Consider the following 21,608-nt stretch of genomic DNA (forward strand, 5'->3'; position numbering starts at 1 on the left):
CCATGTGTCCTCAGCGGGTCCGAGTCACGTGTGGGTGGTGGCGGCGGGCCCCTGACTGCAGGAGAAAGGTTAACCCGCGTGTCCTCAGCAGGCTTGTGTGACACGTGGGGGGTGGTGGAGGGCCCCTGACTGCAGGAGAAAGGTTAACCCATGTGTCCTCAGCGGGTCCGAGTCACGCGTGGGTGGTGGCGGCGGGCCCCTGACTGCAGGAGAAAGGTTAACCCGCGTGTCCTCAGCAGGCTTGTGTGACACGTGGGGGGTGGTGGAGGGCCCCTGACTGCAGGAGAAAGGTTAACCCGCGTGTCCTCAGCAGGCCCGTGTCACGCGCCGGTGGTGACAGCAGGCCTCTGTCTGCGGTTTCTGGGTGGGGAGACTCCAGGTTGGGGGGCAGGCATGGTCTCGACCCAGGTGTCCCAGGGATGGGAGACAGAGCTGCCACCCATTTAATAGTCTTGGTTCTGTGTTAGATGTGCTACTTTTTTAAGCATTTATTAATTTTTAAGATTATGGTACTCTCACACAGCACAGTTCACCCATTTTAAGTGCACGGTGAACAGACGGTGAGGGGGTCAGGGTGTGCCGGGTGCCGAGCCTGGAGTCGGGGTCCATGTTGACTTGGGGTCCTCCGCACACAGATGCAGTCAGCACTGTGGGCCCGGATATTCACCTGGGATTAGTGTGGGAACCTCTGTGGTTTCCCCAACTGTGGAGTGGGTCTAATTTTTAGCTCTGAGCTATGAAAGGTGAGTGGGGGAGTAAATGGTCTTTAAAAGGCCTTCTCGGTTACAACTAAAGTCTGCTGATTCTGTAAGTGTGGGCAGACGGAACTCAGGTCAGGGCCCTCCGGGGCTTTTCCCAGCTCCGGGACAGAGCATGATGCTGTCCGGCGCTTACGAGACGCTGAAGATGGTCCAGGTGTTTGTCCCACGGCAGCACTGATGAGGGATTTGCCAGGTGAACCTGGAGAGAGGGCGGGTCCTGTGGGGCGGACAGTGAGCTGCCCCTGTGGACGGGGTCTGCCCCTCGACCCCAGCGCCAGGCTGAGTGCTGGGGTCCCTCCGGCGGGTCTGGGCAGCTGGGAGCCTCCCGTCCGCGAGCCGCTCGCTGGCCGGCCTGCCTCGGTCGTGCCGGAGTTTTCACAGAACAGCTGCAGCGCCCTCGCTGATGTCTCTCCTGATGCTCCCGCGCTTCTCATCCCAAGTTATTTTGAGAAGCTGAGTTAGAAACCCTGCTCCCCGATGTTCACGTGACTGTTGTGCTGTTTGAATGACTCTTTTCTGAAGTTGAGCGCTGCAGGCTGGGCTGCTGTCGAGTGGTGGGGACAGCGTAGGCCTCCCTGCCTGGCAACCACAGCTGTGGGAGGAGGGCCCTGCAGAGCCGGGATGGAAGGCGCCTCCGCCCCGCGCCCTGCCTGTCCTCGGGGGGTGCCACGTGAGGCCTCAAGCTTTCTGCTAGGTGTGGAGCCTTGCAAGCCAGAAGCTCTCGGTTGGTTTAAGTTCAGGAACTTATTTTGCAAAATTCTGTGCCCACCATGTCTTAGTTTTACTCTGCTCCATGCTATCGCAGGAGGCGGGTTTATAAGGAAATAAATTTCCCTTATGGCAAAAATAAGGTGACATTGGATTTTTCATCTAGGATTCTCGTAACCTCAGTTCAGTTTCCACAAGTGGCCCCTAGACCACCCTCAATTTGCAAGAAATTGTGCCAGGTGGGCACCGTGGCAGGTGTTGAGGGGCTGGTCCACAACATGGGTGCTTGGGGGGCCTTTGGGGCAGGGGGTGAGCTGTCAGGCCCTCAGAGACGTGTACACAAGAGGGGGAAGGCGTTGCCACCCGGCCGCTGGCCCATCCTGAGGACAGGTTCCTGAAACTTTTCAGCAGGCGGGAGCAGTTGTGCAAATTCTGATGCATGTCATTTTGGGAAAATCACTCCCATTGATTTCTATGTAGTTACTTAATGCTCACGATTGGCAGTGAAAACCAGAGGCATGGCTGGGCCTCTGTCCCAAGGGGAGATGCGCTTGGGCTCGGGTGCGGCCGTGGCTGTGGGCAGAGGGGCTCTTGTGGGGCACCGGCAGCCAAGTGCGGTGCCCCCGTCCGGGAGCAGGCACAGACCATGGAGACCTGCGGTGGATTGGGGTGATGTGCACGTCAGGAGCCAGGGGCGCCCCCACCATCCCTGCTGGCGTCTGTCTGCGACTTCCTTGTTGCCCGGTTCCCCCCACCTGGAGAGCCCTGGTCCTGGAGGCCCCTGGCACCCGGTGTGTGCTGGGAGCCTGGGGTGATGTAGGACCCTCGGGCACAGAGCTGCCGTCAGCCATGTCCGCTGGGCCCCGGCCCACGCTCCTGGGGGTTTCTGGGCACAGTCACTGCGTCCTTGGCCACAGGGACTCCACTTGGCTTTCCAACCCTGAGATTTCAAGCCTGTTGCAGTTTCCATGGAGACAGGCCTGGTGAGAAGCTGTTCGTTTCCCAGGAGCCCTGAGGTCTGGGTGGGGCCACGCTGGTCAGTGTTGCTGCATCCATGTGATTTCCTGCTTTGTGAGGATGCTCTTGTGGTTCTGACCCGTCACCATCCAGCACCAGGTACAGGGAACTTTATGCTGTTAGAGCTTTTCTGGAAAGTCTCAGATTACTTCAAAATGAAAGGTCAGAAACAGAAAGCATCTCCTTACATAGAAACATTCACCTTTAAAAAATTCTGGGTGAGCCTGACTCTGTTCTCGAGTCTCCTTCCTCGAGCCTTGGCAGGAACATGCTGAGATTTGTGCACTTTAATTTTTTAGTATCATTTGGCTGCGCCGAGTCTTAGCTGCCGCACTTGGGATCTTCCGTTGCAGCCTGTGGGATCTAGTTCCCTGACCAGGGGTGGGACCAGGGCCCCCTGCCTCCAGAGCCGCTGGAGCACCAGGGCAGTCCTCAGCGTGTGCCTTTTGTCGCCTGTGTTGCAGACCGAGTCTACGTGGGGCCGGGGCAGCTGTATCAAGACCTGCAAAACTTGCTGCATGACCTCAGCGTCATCAGTCACATCACTCAGCTGGTTGGAAACCTCAAAGGAAACTATCAGGTGACAGCCGAACCTTGGGTTCAAATTCTGTTTTAGTCTCTAAACCATCGTCAGCATGGCTGCCTCCACCCACAAGGGAGGACTGGAGTTACTCCAAGCTTTGATCTGACTGTCGGTGTCTCCTGTTTCTGAGGAGCTGAAGCCTTCCAGTGTAACCATCTTCGCCTTGAGGCTGACTCGAGCCTCAGTTCTCTTAGAAACGTCCTGGCACCATGTGACCCTCCTCCCAAGGGGCCTTTTTCCTGACGTGAGAAGTGTCACTGGTCTCCCTGGGTCTTTCACTTCACGGCATCGCTTTTTTCCTCTCCCTCGGTTTGGTGCTGTCTTACTAACACTTTTGTGCGCTTGTGCGTTTCCTCCTAGAACCTGAACCCGTTGGTGGCCCAGGACTGGATGTCTGGCTTACAGAGGCTGATTCTGAAGAAGGAAGAAGAGATCCGTGCGGCCGACTGCTGTCGCGTGCAGTTGCAGCTCCCGGGGAAGCAGGACAAGTTAGTGGGCCTCAGCGGGCAGCCTGCAAGCTCGGGCCTCTGTCCCAACCTGCTCGTCTTCGCGGTTCAGGGACCGTATCCTACAGGCAGGCCCCGGGACTGGATTTCACGTGTTGGAGCCCACTTACGGAGTGAACGGCCTTCCCTTCTCCCTGCAGGTCCGGCCGGCCGACTTTCTTCACCGCCGTGTTCAACACCTTCACTCCCGCCATCAAGGAGTCCTGGATCAACAGCCTGCAGATGGCCAAGCTCGCCCTGGGTAAGACGGGTTGAGGTCAGCTGATGAAACGAGGGGTGGCATGCGTTCCTCTTATGATGGGTGCACGCCCGGGAGGGTAAGCCTGCGGCTGGGAAGGAAGCTTGAGAAGGGGTTTGTCCGGTCACCGGCAAGAACGTCCTCACCTCTGTCCGTTCTCTCCGGCGGCTGCAGAGGAGGAGAACCACCTGGGCTGGTTTTGCGTGGAGGACGACGGGAACCAGATCAGGAAGGAGAGACACCCACTCCTCCTGGGACACATGCCCGTGACAGTGGCCAAGCAGCAGGAGTTCAAGGTGGGGCCTGGGCAGCCTTGGGTGTGGCCTCTGGTCTGGCGTGTGTAGAGATCCTGCAGAATTGGGGTGCTTCAGGCCAGAGCCTGCTCGTTTCGGCCGCTGCCCTGCCCTCCTCCCAGGCCCCTCGCACGGCAGCTGGGCTCCCACGTGGGTCATAGTTGGGGCTCTCTGCCGGCCTGGGGTGTGGGGCCCACTCTTTACTGAAGCAAACCCATCTCCAGGTGGCCTTGTACTGGTGTGCCTGTGCTGTGCACTCAGGCACTATGACCAGTGACTGCTGTGAGCTCTGAGACACGTGGTTGTATCTTTCTTTAAGAGACATGTTACTATTTCCCATGTGGTCTCTGGCCGACACTCAGACCTGGAGCTTCCTCGGTTTACGGGGACTCCTGCAGTGGCAGAGCCCGCTCCCTAGGAGAGGCATGGGCCTGTCGATGTGGCCCCTAGGAGAGGCATGGGCCTGTCGATGTGGCCTCCCCCGTGGGGATGCAGCCCCCGGGCACACTGAGGTGTTTGCTTCTAAAAACGAAATCTCTACAACTCATACATCCATCTTTTCCTCTCTTAGTCTTTGTCATTTCCGTGGCTTATGTCAGACTCTGTTTATCTGTTAAAAGACTTGCCTTCCAGCCTCCTCTGTGTCCCATTTTAAATTTGAGTCTTTGATTGTATTCCCCTTTAGATTGAATGTGCTGTTTATAATCCTGAGCCGTACCTGAATAACGAGAATCAGTCAGACTCATTTTCCGTGGCTCACGGTTTCCTGTGGGTAAGACGCCTTTGTTTGTTTTTAATTCAGGTTTGTGAAGAATCCATATCCACAATTAATGAGATGAAAAAATGGCAGGGCCGTCCCGTAGATTGCTGTTACTGGTCAGTGCGCGATAAACATGGAAGTCCCGGATGAGAAAAGGACAATCCTAGAGTGAAATGTTTCTCTCTTTTCTTTTTCCAATAAAACTTCTCCAGATTAATTTCAGTCCAAAGACAACTAACTTAAATAATAGAAGTATTTAAATGTTTTTTTTTTTCCTTTCAACCGGGGGAGTTCTCACCCCTTTTCTCCTCTTTTTATATCCTTGTTTTCTTAGGTAAGGCCTGGTTTAAGATTGATTCTAGTCTGTATTTCCAGACTTTGAATTACATATCGATGGGCCTCTACTGTGGTGCTAGGTGTTCAGGTTTAAAGGATGTAAATGTGACTTTTACAAGAGCAAAACTTCTCTCGTTGCTTAAGTAAAGGAAAAGGTTAACTAACAACACAGAGGGTGGCAGAGGGAGCATACGTGGAAGGTCATTCAACACTGTTGGGAGCTGGTTCCACTCCAGAGCTGGGTCTCGTTGTGGCCTTGGGGGGTCCGCTGTGCAGGTACCGTGGGAGCCCCCCCCTGCTCACTTCTGCCCCCGACCCCCAGATTGGCAGCTGTACCAGTCAGATGGGCCAGATCGCCATCGTCTCCTTCCACAACTCCAGCCCCAAGGTCATCGAGTGCTTCAACGTGGAGTCCCGCGTGCTGTGCATGGTGTACGTGCCCGCCGAGGACAGGCCCCGTGAGCCCGAGGGCGGCGGCCGGGTGCTGGGCGTGCCCGCCGTCTGCCTGGGGACGGAGGAGGGCAGGTGAGCGCCTCCCCCCGCCCTGGGCCTTGCCACTGCCCCTCCCTGGCGGCTCTGCTGGGGTCTGTGCAGTGAGGGTGGAGCAGGCTGGGACTCGGACTCTGAAGGAGCCCGTGTGTGGGACGTTCCTGGGGAACCCCAGGGAGCGGCAGCACCTGACAGGGAGAGTTCTAGTTCCTGCTGCCCTTTGCCACGGACGCGCTTGCTGCTGATTCATGCTTCTAAGTGCACATCACTCTTAGACTTCAGGATGAAACAGTTGTGCTCTGTGTTAACCTCACACTGAGCATCGTTCAGAGTTTAAAGGGAAGTTGCGTTGACTTTCCTAGTGTGAAGTCCCTAGATCTGTAGGAAGAACTAGGCTTAAAAAAGAACCCAGAACTTGTCTTTTAAAAGAGAAGAGAGAGATCAGAGGGTCAGCAGCCTTTTCACTGCAACCAGGTGTTTGCAGAAGGAGCGGGAGGTGGGGAAGGGCAGGCTGGGGTGGACAGGGTTCTCCTGCTTGGTGGTCGCGCCCTTCCATGTGAGCAAGCGCCCACCGGGTGATGCATCTCTCAGCATCTCCATCTACAAGAGCAGCCAGGGCTGCAAGAAGGTGCGGCTGCAGCACTTCTTCACCCCGGAGAAGTCCACGGTCATGAGCCTGGCCTGCACAGCCCAGAGCCTATACGCCGGCCTGGTCAACGGCGCCGTGGCCGTCTACGCCAGAGCGGATGGTGAGTGTCCCGGGGCGCGCCTGCGCAGAGGATGGTGAGTGTCCCGGGGCGCGCCTGCGCAGAGGATAGTGAGTGTCCCGGGGCGCGCCTGCGCAGAGGATGGTGAGTGTCCCGGGGCGCGCCTGTGCAGAGGTGTCACTGCTGCATCTGGGGTGGGGGTGGTTCACTCCGGGCCAAACGGCAGTCCCATCAGTACCTGCCACCCCGCATCCCGAGGCTCCCGTGACTCAGTCGGTCCTGAAGGGAGGACGTAGACAGAAGCCGGCCGCCCGGCACAGCGCTCGCTGTTGGGTTAGGGTCAGGGTTAGGCCGCCCGGCACAGCGCCAGCTGTTGCACACACTTCACTGCGTCCCAGAGCAGAAGCCCGCGGCCCCGGGTAGGGGTGGGTTAAGGCCCGCGCTGAACTCCTGCAGAGGATGAGCGGTGCAGCAGGATCCGGGGCCCCTCATTGAGGTTTCACTCTGCAGAGGACCCATTGTTTCGCTCCTGCTTGGTGTGATTTCGTGTTTAAATACACATGTATTTAGAATCACATGAGTGCTTATCATGGGATTCTCTCTGCTTTTCTTCTCTGCAACCTTTGTTCAGCATTACTCAAGTTGTTTTTTCTGCTGCTCCAGTAGAGTTTAAATTTCATGGGAACTATCGACTATTTGAAAGTTTGAAATGACTATGATATATCTGGTCTCCAATTTGATTTGGGGTGTCTGTGTCCATTTCTTCTAGTGTTACGAATTTATTCAGGCTTTATTTTTGTTTATTGGGTGAACTTAAACCTACCCCCCCCCCGCCCCCACAAAGTTTACTGAGATATGACTGACATATAACACTGTGTAAGTTTTAGGTACCGGAGAAGGCAATGGCACCCCACTCCAGTACTCTTGCCTGGAAAATCCCATGGATGGAGGAGCCTGGTAGGCTGCAGTCCATGGGGTCGCTGAGAGTCAGACATGACTGAGCGACTTCACTTTCACTTTTCACTTTCATGCATTAGAGAAGGAAATGGCAACCCCACTCCAGTGTTCTTGCCTGGAGAATCCCGGGGACGGGGGAGCCTGGTGGGCTGCTGTCCATGGGGTCACACAGAGTCGGAAATGACTGAAGTGACTTAGCAGCAGCAACAGCAAGTATGAGATACACCGTGTCTCGACTTGATACACGTACATGTTACGAAGTGGTCACCACCACCTCCTAGCTCCCACCCCCATCACATCACATGCTAGCCATTGCTCTTTTTGTTCTGAGAACATTTAAGGTCCTTTCTCTTAACAAATTTCAACTGTAACCATAATGCTGCACATTGGGTCCTCAGAACCTTTCGTCTTATAACTGCAGTCTGTGCCCTTTGGCCATCATCGCCCTGTCTCTGCCACCCCCAGCCCCTGGCAGCCCCCCTTCTGCTCTGTTTCTGAGTTTGGCTTTTTTAGATTCCGCATATAAGTGAGACCATAACAGTGTTTCCTTTTCTCTGACTCATTTCACTTAGCATTGAGTCCTGCTGGTCCATCCACGTTCTCACAAATGGCACGATTTCATTCTTTCTTATGGCTGAGTAATATTCCATTGTGTGTATACGTATCATGTTTTCTGTGTCTGTTCATCCATCAGCAGCTCTAGGCTGCTTCTGTGTCTTGGCTGTTGTAAATGCTGCAGTGAACATTGAAGGGTGTGTATCATTTCAAAGTAGTGTTTCTGTTCTGTGTGGATTGATATGTGCCCAGCAGTGGTGTTGCTGGAGCGTGTGGTAGTTCTTTTCAGCTTTCTGAGGAACCTCCATACTGTTCTCCAAGGTGGCTGCACCAGCTTACATTCCCAGCAGCAGTGCACAAGGCTTGTCTTTTCTCTGCATCCTCACCAGTACTTGTTATTTGTTGTCTTTTTGTGATGGCCATTCTGACAGGTGTGAGGTGGTATCTCACTGTGGGTTTGGCTTATATTTCCCTGATGATGCGTGATGCTGAGCATCTTTTTATGTACCTGTTGGCCATCTGTGTGTCGTCTTTGAAGAAATGTCAGTTTGAGAAACTGAATTTGAATGAAATTGAAAGAAATATTTTCTTTCAAGATGGATCCTGGAATTCCGAGCCTCAAACGGTGATTAAGTTAGGCGTCCTCCCAGTTCGAAGTCTGCTCTTGATGGAAGACACACTGTGGGCGGCGTCTGGAGGTCAAGTTTTCATCATCAGTGTGGAGACTCTTGCCGTGGAGGTAAGTTGTTTTAAGTGGCGACATCGTGTGGGAAAGATACCATGCACCAGTGCACTGACTTCCCAGGCATGGCTGAAGCGTGCCCCTCACCTGTAGAAAGCTCAGGCAGCGTCTTGCCTGCGGCCACTGCGCTAAAGGGAGAACCCTCCTAGTTTGGCGTGGGAAGAAGGATTAACTTGAGGATCCCACAGCCCTTTTCCAGCCACACCCAGGGGATAATTATGCATTGCGTACCCGCTGATTAGTATTAATGTTACTTTAAAAAATGTACTCGGTAGGAACATAGTGGGTAGTCTTCAGGGACATATGGAAGCTTAGTGTTTGATTGAAGAGATGTTTCGCGTCAGTGCGATAAACAGATTTGTTCAGTAGAGATGACAGCTGTTGGAGAAATCAGAGCTCGGTCTCAGACCCCGACTCTTTACCCTGGAGGCATTGTGGACGGAGGGACGTGAGAGCCCAAACAAAGCCACAGACACGAGGTGCCGACAGTGGGGTGTGCTGGCCGTTGGACCACAAGCCGCTCCTCCGTGTTTCTGAGGTGACCTCCCCGGGGCCCTCAGGACAGAGCCTCCTCAGGTGACAAAGGGTCAGCGCTCAGCAGGAGAGGAGACGGGGCTGATGGCAAGAGCAGAGGCAGGAGAGGAACCTGGCTTTGCCCGGTATTTCCTGTTTGTTCTTTATTTGGCTGTGCCGCATGGCTTGCAGGATTGCGGTTCCTCCACCAGGGATTGAACCCAGGGTCCTGGCAGTGAAGGCGCTGAGTCCCAGCCATTGGCCCTCCAGGGAGTCCCTGTCAGTGTTTGTGTAGTAACTTGTTTCTGCTTCTATGCATCTGCTCCTTCTCACTTCACGTACCTCAGGGTAGTAAGACACCCTCAGTGGGGCGTGAAGAAGTCACTGACCACAGCGCCTGCACAGGAGGCTCATCAGCGTGGAAACCACTTGCTGGAACCACGTTTCTCTGCCGTGCACCGCAGCAGCATCCCCTTATCAGTCAGCTTGTGAGAGTCAGAGTTCACATCCCAGCTCAGCCCCACAGTGCACGGTGGTCGTATTTCGATTTCTTTTCACACAGAAGGAATAATAATATAACAACCCTTCATTAGGAGAGGGTCCCCAAGCTCCAGGGTCTAGTGCCTGCTGACCTGAGGTGCAGCTGACGTGATACTAGAGTAGCAGGCACAGTAAATGGAATGCACTTGTCTCATTCCGAAACTACCCCCCTCCACCCGAGGAAAAATTGTCTTCCATGAAATCGCTCCTGGCGCCAACATGCTGGGCACCGCTGCTTTAGGACACTTCTCCAAAACCAGTGCATTAATTTTGTCATACGTTCATACCAAAAGCCGGAAAGATGGTTTCTGTAGCCACCACCAGGGCAATTCCAGGGTAGCGTAACAGTACGACCTTATAATCCTCAGAATATATTCCATTCAAAAATTCCAAAGAGTGTATGCTGTAAATCTCGGATACTCAGAAATAGTATGTTTGGATTTAAGTAAGAGCCTCCTTTCTGTGCATTTTTAGTACCAAAATGAGTAGATGTGTTTATATATAGAGAAGCTGTTATGAAAAGATGTAATTTGTCCTGTGGTTCCGTCGTGCAGGGAGACCACAGTGGGCTGCTGGTGTAGCCCTAGAGATCTGAATCACGGTGGTCTCCACCCTCTTTGGTCGGGGGTGAGGGTGTAGGGTAAATGTGGGCAGCTGCTGCTGGGAGAGTTCCCGGAGGTGCCATGGGCAGTCACGGCGTGCTGCTGTGACGTTCACGAGGCTGCACTCTTTCTGGATTGGGTCAATCAGAAGGTGAGATACGATGTACATTCAGAAGGAAAGGGTGTCTGAGGTTCAGCAGCATACGAGTGTGCTTGCAGTGACCTTTGCTCGGCAGTGGTTGGCCCAGTTCCAGGTGGTGGCAGGTCTGCAGGGCCAGCTCAGTGTCATGGTGCTGCCGTGGGCAGGCCGTGTGCCCAGTGCTGTGGGAATAGAATTCCTCACCTGCCCGCCATTGGGTCAGGGAGAGCAGACGGGGAACCATGAATGCTCAGTATACGAAATGGAGCTGCATTGCATGGATTTGGGGGTCAGGCTTCTTCCTCCTTCCCAGCTACAAGAGCCTCCTTTCTGGGACTCATTTCATGCCTTTTAGGAAAACGTCAAGCTTTGGGAACACGGCCGCAGCTCGGAAGGTAGCCTGACGCTTGGGAGCACGCGGAATGTTCCGGGCTCTGCGGGTACTAACGACGCAGCTTTGTGTCTGGGAGCCATGGTTTAATTTCAGTCTCAGTTTTCTTACTGGAGCTGTTTCCATTAAGGCCTGTTCTTCCTTACTCTTGATTTTCTGCAATGTGCAGTACTACTGACTGCAGACAGACAGAAGGAAAGAAGGACAAAAAGCTTTCCTTCTACCCCACCCCTGATGCTGAAGGGGAAAATGGGAAGAATGAAACGGAAAAGTTATAAAGGTAGCAGAGTGTTGCCTGAGTTGATGTGTCTCTTTTGAGTTAATTCCTGTCACTCTGTAGAAAGACGAAACGCAGGGCACAGCGGGGACAGTGCTGAGTCCATGGGTGGGCTGGTTCTGAGACACCCACTGAGGGTCGGGACCCTGCCCCTCCAGAGGCCTTTGGTGTCGGGAGCCTCATGATATCATGGTAGAAGGGGACTTAAGTGCCCTGTTGCCGAAACTTCCCGTTTTCAAACAGAAGACCTAGCTTCTGAGACAGCGGGAGGCAAGCCGAGCGTCCTGAGATGAGCTCTTACTCGCACTGTCCGTCATGCAGGGAGCCGTGTCCTGTGCTCACCGCGTGCAGGTGCCGTGCAGAGCGCCGGCACACAGGGAGAACTCAGGGGTGGGTCACGGTGCCCAGGGTGGGTGAGGGCGATGCTGGCCGCCGGCCCTGGGGGGCATGTCCGGGTGAGGACAGCTGTGGGTCTGCCAGGCCCCACGTCCTGCCTCTTAAGAAGCCAGCTGTCAGGCATTGCACCAGGCAGGGGCCCTCTGAGTGGGGACCTGACCCCCAAAGCGGCCCTGTCTGGAGGAGGAGGCGGGCTTCCCCAGAAGGAAGGACACACAGCGTCCCAGGGCAGGGCTGATAGGGACGTGAGCAGGCGGTTCTGGGCCTTTCGGCCCAGAAACAGGCTGAGCGTGGGCATGGGGGTGTGAGGGGCACAGGCTGGGCTGGGGCTCAGAGTCCTCGCCTGGGTTCAGGGGCTGTCAGCCTCTGGCCCATCCAGGGCTTGGGGGCACGGCCTGCCTGGGCAGGGCTGGCAAGGCAGAGGCTGCGGCCACGAGGCGGTGCGCTGGGCTCTGTTTCTGGAACCAGCTGCCACGTGACCCTGAGCCCCGTGCTGTGCTCCGGAGGCCGTGGGCGGGCAGGGATTTAAACACCGGCCAGAAGTGAGGAAATCTGTCTTCCCGGAGGATTTTCTGAGAGGCGTTGAGGGGAGGGGCGTGAGGTTGGCCACGGAAGAGGCACTGAGAGCGTTACCGCAGAGCTCCGTGGGAAAGTTCCCGTGCCTGCGGGTGGAGGGCAGCGGGGTGGGGACTGAGGCCCTTCTGGAGGGAACGAGGTGGCGTGGGCCCGCGGGGCCCAGTCGGGGGGGCACCAGGACCGACCTGTGAGTTCCTCCTGGGAGACATGTGACCGGAGGACCCGCAGGACGGTGGTTCTGGAGAAGCAGCGGGCCTGCCCCAGGCTGGGCGGGGGTGGGACCGGCCGCCTCCCCAGACTGCGGCCTCCGGGCTCCCTGCAGAAGCTCAGCACTGACGCTGAGACAGTCGGCCGCCAGAGGGCCGCAGGCATGGTGCTCCGTCAAGCTCTGGGAGCGTGGGGACGGCCTCGTGGCGCCCTGTTCCTCTCTGGGGGGCCCCCTGGCCCTGCCTCCCGGGGTGGCCCCGCTGTCCTGAGCTCTCCCTCGGAGGTGACTGGACACGGGAGGTCAGTGTCTGCACGCGGTCCGCAGGCCGGCCGCCCACTCTCTCGGCGGTGCGCAGGGTGTGGGGTGACACCAGGCGCCCACTTCCTGCAGCCCCGTCTGGGCAGTGGGCTTCCCGAGGGGTCTGCGCCGGTTCTCAGAAGACGAGGACCAAGACCGTCCACTGGGAGGCCCGTCAGGAGAGAACCGCTGTGTCTGTCACGTGACGACGCAGGTGGGGCAGCCCAGCCCCTCCACAGGCTGCCAACAGAGTGCAAAGCCGACCCTCGGGAGGCAGGACACATTGACAGACCAGTCATGGACCTGCCAAGGATGTACATTAAACGGCTCAAGAGTCAGAGCAGGAATAAGTTCACAAGTGGACCAAGGCTCTGCATGGACCATTCCACAGGGAAGATACCCAGTAGGCCCACGCACTCAGGGAAGGGCACACCACATCGTTAGTCTTCAAGGAAACGCAGACTGAAGCGCCCATGAGACACCATGTCACCCCCACGGAGACAGCAGTGACAGCAGAGGAGCGCTGACGCGTGCCGCAGACGGCGTTGGGGAGCTGAGGCCCGAGTGCTGCTGGAGCGCAGGCTGTCCTTCCCTAGAAAGCGGACCGTGGGGTTCCGCGTGCGCTCAGGAGGGCCTCTCCCTGAGGACTCAGGACGCCTTCCTGACTGAGACGCCGGCCCAGCCCGCTGGCACGTTTAAATTGCACTTGCGATTATCGGGAGACTCTGTGGGAGGCGCACATGCATGTTGGAGGGGCCTGCCTTCCGAGGGAACGCGCAGCTGTGGCTCGTGGTGGCGACAGAACTGTGTGCTCCAGCCACTGAGCGCCGCGGCTCCAGAATCTCGGTGGTGCCGGAGTTCTGGCTTTGGGGTGACCCCTGGCCATTCCTCCCCAGGCTCTGCAGCCCCTGTGCAGCGGCCTCAGAAACCCCCCAAGGCGTTCAGGGCCACCTTCACTTAAGACGGGGTGTGACGCCTAGGGACTGGAATCCCCACCCTACTAAAAGCGCACTCTCAGGTCCAGCTCGGGTGTGCCCGGCGGTGTGGGTGTGGCGGGAAGGTTTGCCAGCAGACCCTTCCCGTGTGCATGTGAGGACGGTGCGCAGCCTGCGTCGCGGGTGGTGAACACTCGTGCTCTCAGCACTTGAGGAGCAGCCCCAGGACAGGGGTGAACCTGCTGTCTACCCTTAGGGGGTCTTCAGTGACCTCTTTCCAGGGCAGGGAGTGGGGCAGGATTGTGATCCACTCTGGGCTAAGAGGGCTTCTGTGGGCATGCTGTTCCTTCGCTCCGAGTCTCTGGGCTTCACCCCACCTGCCGCTCAGTCCTTGGCAGTGACCGCAGCTGCCCAGCACCAGCTGTCCACTGTGGGCACAGGGTGCAGGGGTCCTCCTGGGGTTCTCCCAGAGCAGGGCAGTCAGGGTGGAGGTGGGGACACGCTCAGCCCAGAGGCTCGGGGGGACCCGGTCAGCCAGAGCAGCAGCAGGTGGCCGTGCAGGGACCGGAGTGGGGGACGTGGAGGGGCGCTGAGAGCGGGCAAGCATCCTGCTGCCTCCCGGGTCTCCCCATGGGCAGTGCGGCCCCTCACTCCCTTCAGGTTGGGGCTGATGGGTCCACACGCGTCCAGGGCCTGCTGCTCAGCGCCCCTGGGTCTGGGGTGACAGTGCCCTCATGGCAGGTGGTTGATGGGAGGTGAGGTCTAGGGTGCTGGCTGGACACCGCACACAGATGGGGGGATGACAGGCCGCCCGAGACTCAGTGCGCAGCACCCGACGCCACACCGTGTCTGTTCCCTTGTCTCCGCAGGGCCAGCTGGAGGCCCACCAGGAGGAGGGCATGGTGGTCTCGCACATGGCCATCGCCGGCGTGGGCATCTGGGTCGCCTTCACCTCGGGATCCACGCTCCGCCTGTTCCACACGGAGACGCTCAAGCACCTGCAGGATGTCAACATTGCCACCCCCGTCCACCACATGCTGCCAGGTGGGGCCTCCCCAGGGCTGGGGCGCGGGGCCCAGCGGGGCACCCTCCTCAGAGCCGAGGGTCGCGGACTGTTCCTTGTGGTCAGCAGGCCCCGGGGTCGGGGGTGGGCAGGACCTGAAGTAGAGGAGCGGAGGATGGGGGAGACTGGCCGGAGGCTGTGGGGGCCCTGGGGAGTCACAGGGCGGGCCCACTGGGCTCCACCAGCCCCAGGAAGGGAGGTGCTCCCACAGCGGGACTCAGAGCAGCCAGCATGCAGAGCAGGGGGGTGTGGGCTGCGTGTGTCGCGCGTGCGTGCTTGTGTATGTAGGCATGTGGCTATTATGTATGCACATGTGCTTGTCATGTATTAGCACGTGGCCCGTGTGTATGAGTATGTACATGCATGTAGCTAGTATGTACGTGAGTTGCCTGGCACGTGTGCATGTCTCAGCAGGCCTTCTGGAAGCATGCTCACACCTCAGGTGCGTCCTGTCCTTCTCCACATTGGCCGCCTCTCCTGGCTGCCGGCAGAGCAAAGGCCGCCCTGCGTGGTGTGAACGGATCTGTGTGGGCCCCCAGGCGCCGCAGCCCCCAGTCCCCGTGGGTCAGAACCCAGCAGGCCCGTGGCCCATGTGCGCTGGGCTGCGGGCGGGCCCCATCTCCCTCTCTTCCCATCCCCGCCTCTGGCTAATGCCCTGTGTCTTACCCACCAGCGTGGCTCCTGCTATCAGGCTCAGGACCCACATGGCCTTGCCCACTGTCACGGGCCCGTGCCTGCCCCACCTGCCCGCTCTGCCCCGCGTGCTCCAGGCCTGGGTCCTTTCCTCCTGAGCTGTGGCCCATCGAGGCGGAGTCTCTGGTTGGCGTGGGCTCCGTGTCAGTGTGTCGTGTGAGACATCCTCAGAAGCTCGGTGGTACCCGGGGGTTTGTGCTCTGTCTGCATCTCGTATTTTACTTCTGGATTTGGAGCCACCAGGTGTGGCAGGCCGTGAGGAAAGTGGAAGTTAGAGCAGAACTCGGGTACACTGGCGTGAGGCCGCGGCCTCACCGACAGCGTTGCCAGGATGTTCAGATAGCTGTCTGCCGCGGGTCTGGTTCTCGGTGCACTGGTGATCTGGGAGCAGGGAACCCCTCTCGCGTGTCTTCTTGAATCATCTTACCCTCGGGCCAGTGGTGCACAGTGAGTGCCTCGTGGTATTCTGCCTGACACTCAGGCCTTCAGTCAGTGCACCACGGGTCTGTGGCATTGCAGCCACTGGGCTCCCGTCACCCTGGACACGCGTGTGTGGGCCTCATTCTACAGCTGTGTTCCTGAGGCCACTGAGTGGGCTTTGCTTTTTATGCAGAAACGGCAGTAACACGTAACCTGTCCCTTTGTGCTCTCTCGGAATGTGCAAGCCCAGTAGGTTCTAGAAATGAAGACTTTCCAGGCGAGGAGGAATAAGAGTTGGAAAAAAATATATACTGTAACTCATGCCTGTTTTTGTCACAGTGTTGATGACCTGTTTAGTTTACGGGGGCTTGGCCGGCGCTCCTGTGGGCCGGGTCTGCGTGATGAGCCACCTCTTTCTGTCCTCTCTGGAGCTCACTCTGAGCACCGTTAGTGCCACACGTTTGCCATAAGCCATGTCGGATTCAGCAGACAGTGGTGGCGCCTTGGGTCAGCACGCACGTTTGCAAGGGCAGCCGATCAGCCTTCCCAGCTCCCCTCTGGGGGTGGGGGGTTCTGGCCAAGGTTCAGAGGGTGGCGTGTCCTCTGGGTCACGAGGGACACCAGGATGCAGCTGTTTCCTGCTGTGTCCAGGGCGGCAGGGCGGGTGGAGCATGCTGAGTGCGCGTCAGATCGGCCTTCGCAGGGCCCGGGCAGCGAACGCAGTGCCTTCCAGGGGTGACGCCACCAAATGAAACAGCCACGTTTTCTATCTAATCAAAAAGTCAGTGTAGCTTTTCTAAGTCCCATCAATCACATCAGAAGGGAATTCAGCAACTTAAACCAGACTCGAGAGTAACTGTTTTTGAGCCAGGGAGCAGACTGAGATGCAGGCAGACATGCAGGTCCTAGTCATTGCCAGAGCCCCAGCCGCCCCCACAGGCACACGTTCAGGATCCTGGGAACTTTGTACACTAGCTTTTTAAAAACCACATGCCTGTGTTTAGAAGTAAAACCAACGCTTTGGCTTCCGTAGCTGCTCTTTTCGTTTGGTGGTGGTTGTTGCTGCAAAAGTAATCATAAAGGGACTTCTGTAGATATGCTGACCTGCCTTTGGCTTTTGCGTTTAGACCATTCATTTTCACACTGTTTATCTAAGGGGAACTTCAGGTCAAATGCAGAAAAGCTGGAAATGACTCGTTTCTGGGGAACAGAAGGGTCCAGCTGTTCTTAAGCGTCCTCCTGGCTTCCTGGGAGCAGCCTGGACGGCTGGTCTCGCGCTCGAGTGCAGTGCTGAAGGGAGCCGCTGGATGGCGCCTGGCTGAGCTCCTGCTGGAGGCGCTGCTGCTGGGGGCAGGGTCGCAGAGGGGTGGCCGTGAGCCCAGAGTCAGCCCTCCCTGGGACTCCAGAGTCTCGTCTCTGTGTTTCCCAGAGCTGCCCAGACCTCAGGCATCTCCTGCCCACAGACCTCTGTGCAGCGTTCAGTTGTGTCTCTTCCCTGAGAGGCTTGGGGTGGGCTGCCCTGGGAGCCCGACCCACAGTGGGGTCTCTTCTGTGCAAGTGGGCCCTGGCTCACGGTGGCCGCTGTCTGACGTGTGTGTGTGTGTGTGTGCATGCGTGTGTGTGTGCGCGTGTGGCTCTGCCTGGAAGTAGATGGTATTCCTGCACGGCTCTGGGGGATGTGCTCGGCTCTGGAAGCGCCGGCCCAGTGGTGCCTAGAGTGTCATGCCTGGATTGTCCCTTGGCCGCGGCTGTGTGGTCCTGAGTGCAGCCGGGATGCACCCACTCCTCAGAGTCTTCCTCATCTGGCTGCAGCATCGCAGCGTGAGCTTAGGGCTCTGGCAACACCCGCCTTCCTGGGAGATGTGGCTTGGGGAGCACTCGGGGTGGGAGTCTGCAGTGTTTCTGGGCAGTTCCTGGGACTGCTGCCCCGGAGCTTGGGCTGCGGGCAGAAGCTCTCTTGTCCCCTCCGTCCAGGGCACCAGCGGCTGTCTGTGACCAGCCTGCTCGTCTGCCACGGCCTGCTGATGGTGGGCACCAGCCTGGGTGTCGTGGTGGCCCTGCCCGTCCCGCGTCTGCAGGGCATCCCCAAGGTGACCGGTGAGTACGCCCCGCGCGTCTGCGTCTCTGGGGCCTCTTCTTGTCCCGGACGCTTACTGAGCCCACGGGTCTGTGTCCAGCTGTGTCTTCACTTAGTATGAATTATCTCGGTGGCTTCTCGCTCTCCTTTCCTCCCACCATTCTTTCCTTCATTTCGTCCTGTAAAGATTGTTTATCAACTTGAATCATCAGGTCATGCTTTTATTTTCCTGTTTCTGTCATCAGTGGTCCAGGGAGACCCTCCTCCTGAAAACATGTTTTCATGTTACCTTTTTCTCCATCTGTTAGTCTCTGTCTTGCTATATGCCTTTACTCAGTGAAGACGGATGCTGGTATGCTTTGCAGCAGAAGAGACCAGCAGCTGAGCAGGCTCGGTTGTGCTTTTGTGCAGTGTTGGGAGGAGCTCCAATAGGCACGGCCTTTTGGAAAGCACCTGGGTGTCAAGGACCTGAAGACACTCTAGCGTCAGCAGTCAGGTTTCCCCTTCAGGAGCCTGTCTCGGGAAGCAGCCAGATGGAGGAGCAGGCCTGATGCGGAAAGAGCAGGAAACGACCTGCGTGTCCAAGCTCAGGGCTGGGAGACGTGTCTCACCTCACTCGAGTACAGAGGGAGCAACAGCAACAGCAGAGAATGCTCTGAAGGGAATACACTTCTAAACAGAAGTTGGAAGGACACCCTGTTTTTTTCCATTCAGTTCAGTTACTCAGTCGTGTCTGACTCTTTGCGACCTCATGGACTGGGCACGCCAGGCCTCCCTGTCCATCACCAGCTCACAGAGTTTACTCAAACTCATGTCCGTTGAGTTGGTGATGCCATCCAACCATCTCAACCTATGTCGTCCCCTTCTCCTCCCGCCTTCAATCTTTCCCAGCATCAGGGTCTTTTCAAATAAGTCTGTTCTTCGCATCAGGTGGCCAAAGTAATGGAGTTTCAGCTTCAACGTCAGTCCTTCCAATGAACATTCAGGACTGATCTCCTTTAGGATGGACTGGTTGGATCTCCTTGCAGTCCAAAAAATTCTCAAGAGTCTTCTCCCTAACACCACAATTCTAAAGCATCAATTCTTTGGTGCTCACCTTTCTTTATAGTTCAGCTCTCACATCCATAGGGGACTACTAGAAAACCATAGTTTTGACTAGGTGGACCTTTGTAGGCAAAATAGTGTCTCTGCTTGTTAATATGCTGTCTAGGTTGGTCATAACTTTTCTTCCAAGGAGTAAGCATCGTTGAATTTCATGGCTGCAGTCACCATCTGCAGTGATTTTGGAGCCCCCAAAAATAATCTATCACTGTTTCCATTGTTTCCCCATCTATTTGCCATTAAGTGATGGAACCGGATGCCATGATCTTAGTTTTCTGACTGTTGAGCTTTAAGCCAACTTTTTGACTCTCTTCTTTCACTTTCATTAAGAGATTCTTTAGTTCTTCTTCGCTTTCTGCTGTAAGGGTGGTGTCATCTGCATATCTGAGATTATTGATATTTTTCCTGGCAATCTTGATTCTAGCTTGTACTTCATCTAGCCTTATTCTTTTACCCAAATGAAACTTTACCTTCTCCATTTGTTATATGAGATGTCTCTTTACTACAGGATGGTGGACAGGTAGTGGGAGAGGATGGAGGAAAATGAACTGAGTGACCATATTAGGTGCCAGTTTGTAAGGAAGAGGTGGAAGTCATATTAGACATGGGCTTCCCAGGTGGCGCTAGTGGTAAGGAACCCAGCTGCCAACGCAGGAGATGTAAGAGACTCAGGTTTAGATCCCTGGGTTGGGAAGATCCCGTAGAGGAGGGCATGGCAACCCACTCCAGTATTCTTGCCGGGAGAATCCCATGGACAGAGGAGCCTGGCGGGCTCCATGGGGTCTCACAGATTCAGACACGACTGAATTGATTTAGCACATAGAGCAGGTGAGAAAGCTCTGAAGCAAAGAACAAAATACCTGTTTTATCACTTTAACCATTCTAAGCAAGTACCAGACTGAGATACCGTTGACAAAAGCCGTGGGTGTACTTTTTTAGACCATGGTTCTGAGGGTGTTCTCAGAGTAGCTGGAAGCGCAAGGGAACGTGGCCTGGGCGCTGTTTTCCTTCTGAGCCGCCGCATATGGGGAGTCCCGAGTGGCGGGGTGGCTGGGGAGTGCAGGGAGGGCCGAACTCACCCTGTGCCCTTGCAGGACGGGGCCTGGTCTCCCACCACGCGCACCACGGGCCTGTCAAGTTCCTGGTCGTGGCTGCGGCCGCCCTCAAGGCTGACAAGGACAGGCCCAGGGACAGCCCGCCACCCGGTGCTGACCCCCAGGATGACGAGCAGCGGGATGTGCCCTCCAGCGAGGGGCCGGGGCTCTGCATGGGCCGGGGCGGCCCCGACGCGGTCTGGCTGGGTACTTCGCCGGGCTCCGTCACCCAGGGCAGCGACGTCTCCTCCTCGTCTGGGTCCCCGACCCCTTCCCAGGGCTCTGGCTCCCTGGAGCCCCGGCCGGAGGAGAGCCTCGCCCAGGACCTCCTGCGCCTACCCTGCACGTCCCCCGGCCGAGGCCGGCGGGCCCGAAGGCCCAGGGCCAGCTCCGTGCTGGTGGCCTGTGGGGGCCAGGGCCACCGGCGCGTGAGCAGGAAGGCCAGGCCACAGCGGCCGGAGGAGCTGGCCTCATCCCTCATGGTCTGGCAGATCCCCCTGCTGCACGTGTGAGCCAGGGGCCCGCTGAGGCCGACGCCCTGTGCGGGCTCACCGCTGTCGAGCTGCTTGGGGACGGATCCCTGACCGTCTCTGGGGCCGAAATGTGCAATACCGTCCTGGGGGCATCTCTGGGCAGCCCCCTGCTGCTCCTCCCGCAGCAGAGCCCCGGGTGAACGCTCGTGGAGCTGAGGGTGCTCCGTGTCTGCCCCGTTACCTGCAGAGCTCGCAGACTCGGAACTCACAGGAAGTCCCACATGTGCAGTAGTGGAGGGGTTTATTAACAGTCTCAGAGCAATTTTACTTGATTCAGATTCACTACTTTTATTTATGTTGTATATCCTTTAACGCCAAAGTAGACTTTGTAACAATGAAGAAAGCTGGTTAAAATATACCAGTCCAAGTGGTGGTATTTGCTTTCTGAGTTGAGCTGGGTTTTCCAAAGTGCTATAATGCATGTATTGTATATTTTTAACAAAGTAGTATTTTTATATCGCAATTTTCTATTAAACAAATTAACAAAGTTTTAGTCAATATATTATGTGTAACATTTCACAAATAATGTTTCCGTTGAACCAAAATGCTCAATTCCTATCAATATTTAGAGTCAGGCCTCGACACCAAAACACCCACGTCAGAAATGCTTGTGTCTTTGTGTTGCCGGAGCTGGGCAGGCGGCGTTTCGGTCCATCCTTTCCTGCTGTGTTTGCACCTGTCGACCAGGAGTGCTGTCTGGCCTTGAACGTGTCCTGGAGCATGCGTGGTGCAGGTCGGGGGTGTGGCCTTGCTGGCAGTGAACACAGGACACAGGTGGGGGGGCCCTTGGTCAGCACAGCCCTGGCACACAGGCCGCCTGCCTCGGTCACCGTGAGCGAGTGACCTGGGTTCCCTGTGCTCCATGTGTATCTGTCTCCCGATGTTCTACTCACTGGGTGGTTAAGAAAAGACAGTGCAGGCATTTACCTGAGTGAATTCAGCACTTTAAAGCTGACTAAAAATGCTAATTTTGTGACTTAGCCAAATATTTTCCAAGGTGCATATGTGCCCCCATGTGAAGTAATATCTCCCCAGGTTTCCTTAAACTGCTAGCTGCTATCTTATTTCATAAATAAAGTCTTTTTATTTAAAAATACAACA

General features: G+C 56.4%; 1 protein-coding gene across 3 annotated transcripts in view; it reads left to right on the forward strand.

The window, feature by feature from the left end:
• Positions 1-21,608, forward strand: part of ARHGEF10 (Rho guanine nucleotide exchange factor 10) — a 61,733-nt gene extending 40,125 nt beyond the window's left edge. For all 3 annotated transcript variants that reach the window (XM_019953372.2, XM_019953374.2, XM_019953375.2), the window contains 11 exons: positions 2,951-3,066; positions 3,430-3,557; positions 3,716-3,816; positions 3,988-4,109; positions 4,792-4,878; positions 5,525-5,727; positions 6,283-6,440; positions 8,507-8,649; positions 14,396-14,570; positions 17,677-17,799; positions 19,975-21,608. In XM_019953372.2, the coding sequence (XP_019808931.2) occupies positions 2,951-3,066; positions 3,430-3,557; positions 3,716-3,816; positions 3,988-4,109; positions 4,792-4,878; positions 5,525-5,727; positions 6,283-6,440; positions 8,507-8,649; positions 14,396-14,570; positions 17,677-17,799; positions 19,975-20,486 (1,868 nt within the window). In that variant the 3' untranslated portion in view covers positions 20,487-21,608. The remainder of the gene's footprint in view (positions 1-2,950; positions 3,067-3,429; positions 3,558-3,715; positions 3,817-3,987; positions 4,110-4,791; positions 4,879-5,524; positions 5,728-6,282; positions 6,441-8,506; positions 8,650-14,395; positions 14,571-17,676; positions 17,800-19,974) is intronic.

Source organism: Bos indicus, chromosome 27 (assembly GCF_029378745.1).
Source record: "Bos indicus isolate NIAB-ARS_2022 breed Sahiwal x Tharparkar chromosome 27, NIAB-ARS_B.indTharparkar_mat_pri_1.0, whole genome shotgun sequence".
In the NCBI taxonomy this organism is placed as follows: Eukaryota; Metazoa; Chordata; class Mammalia; order Artiodactyla; family Bovidae; genus Bos; species Bos indicus.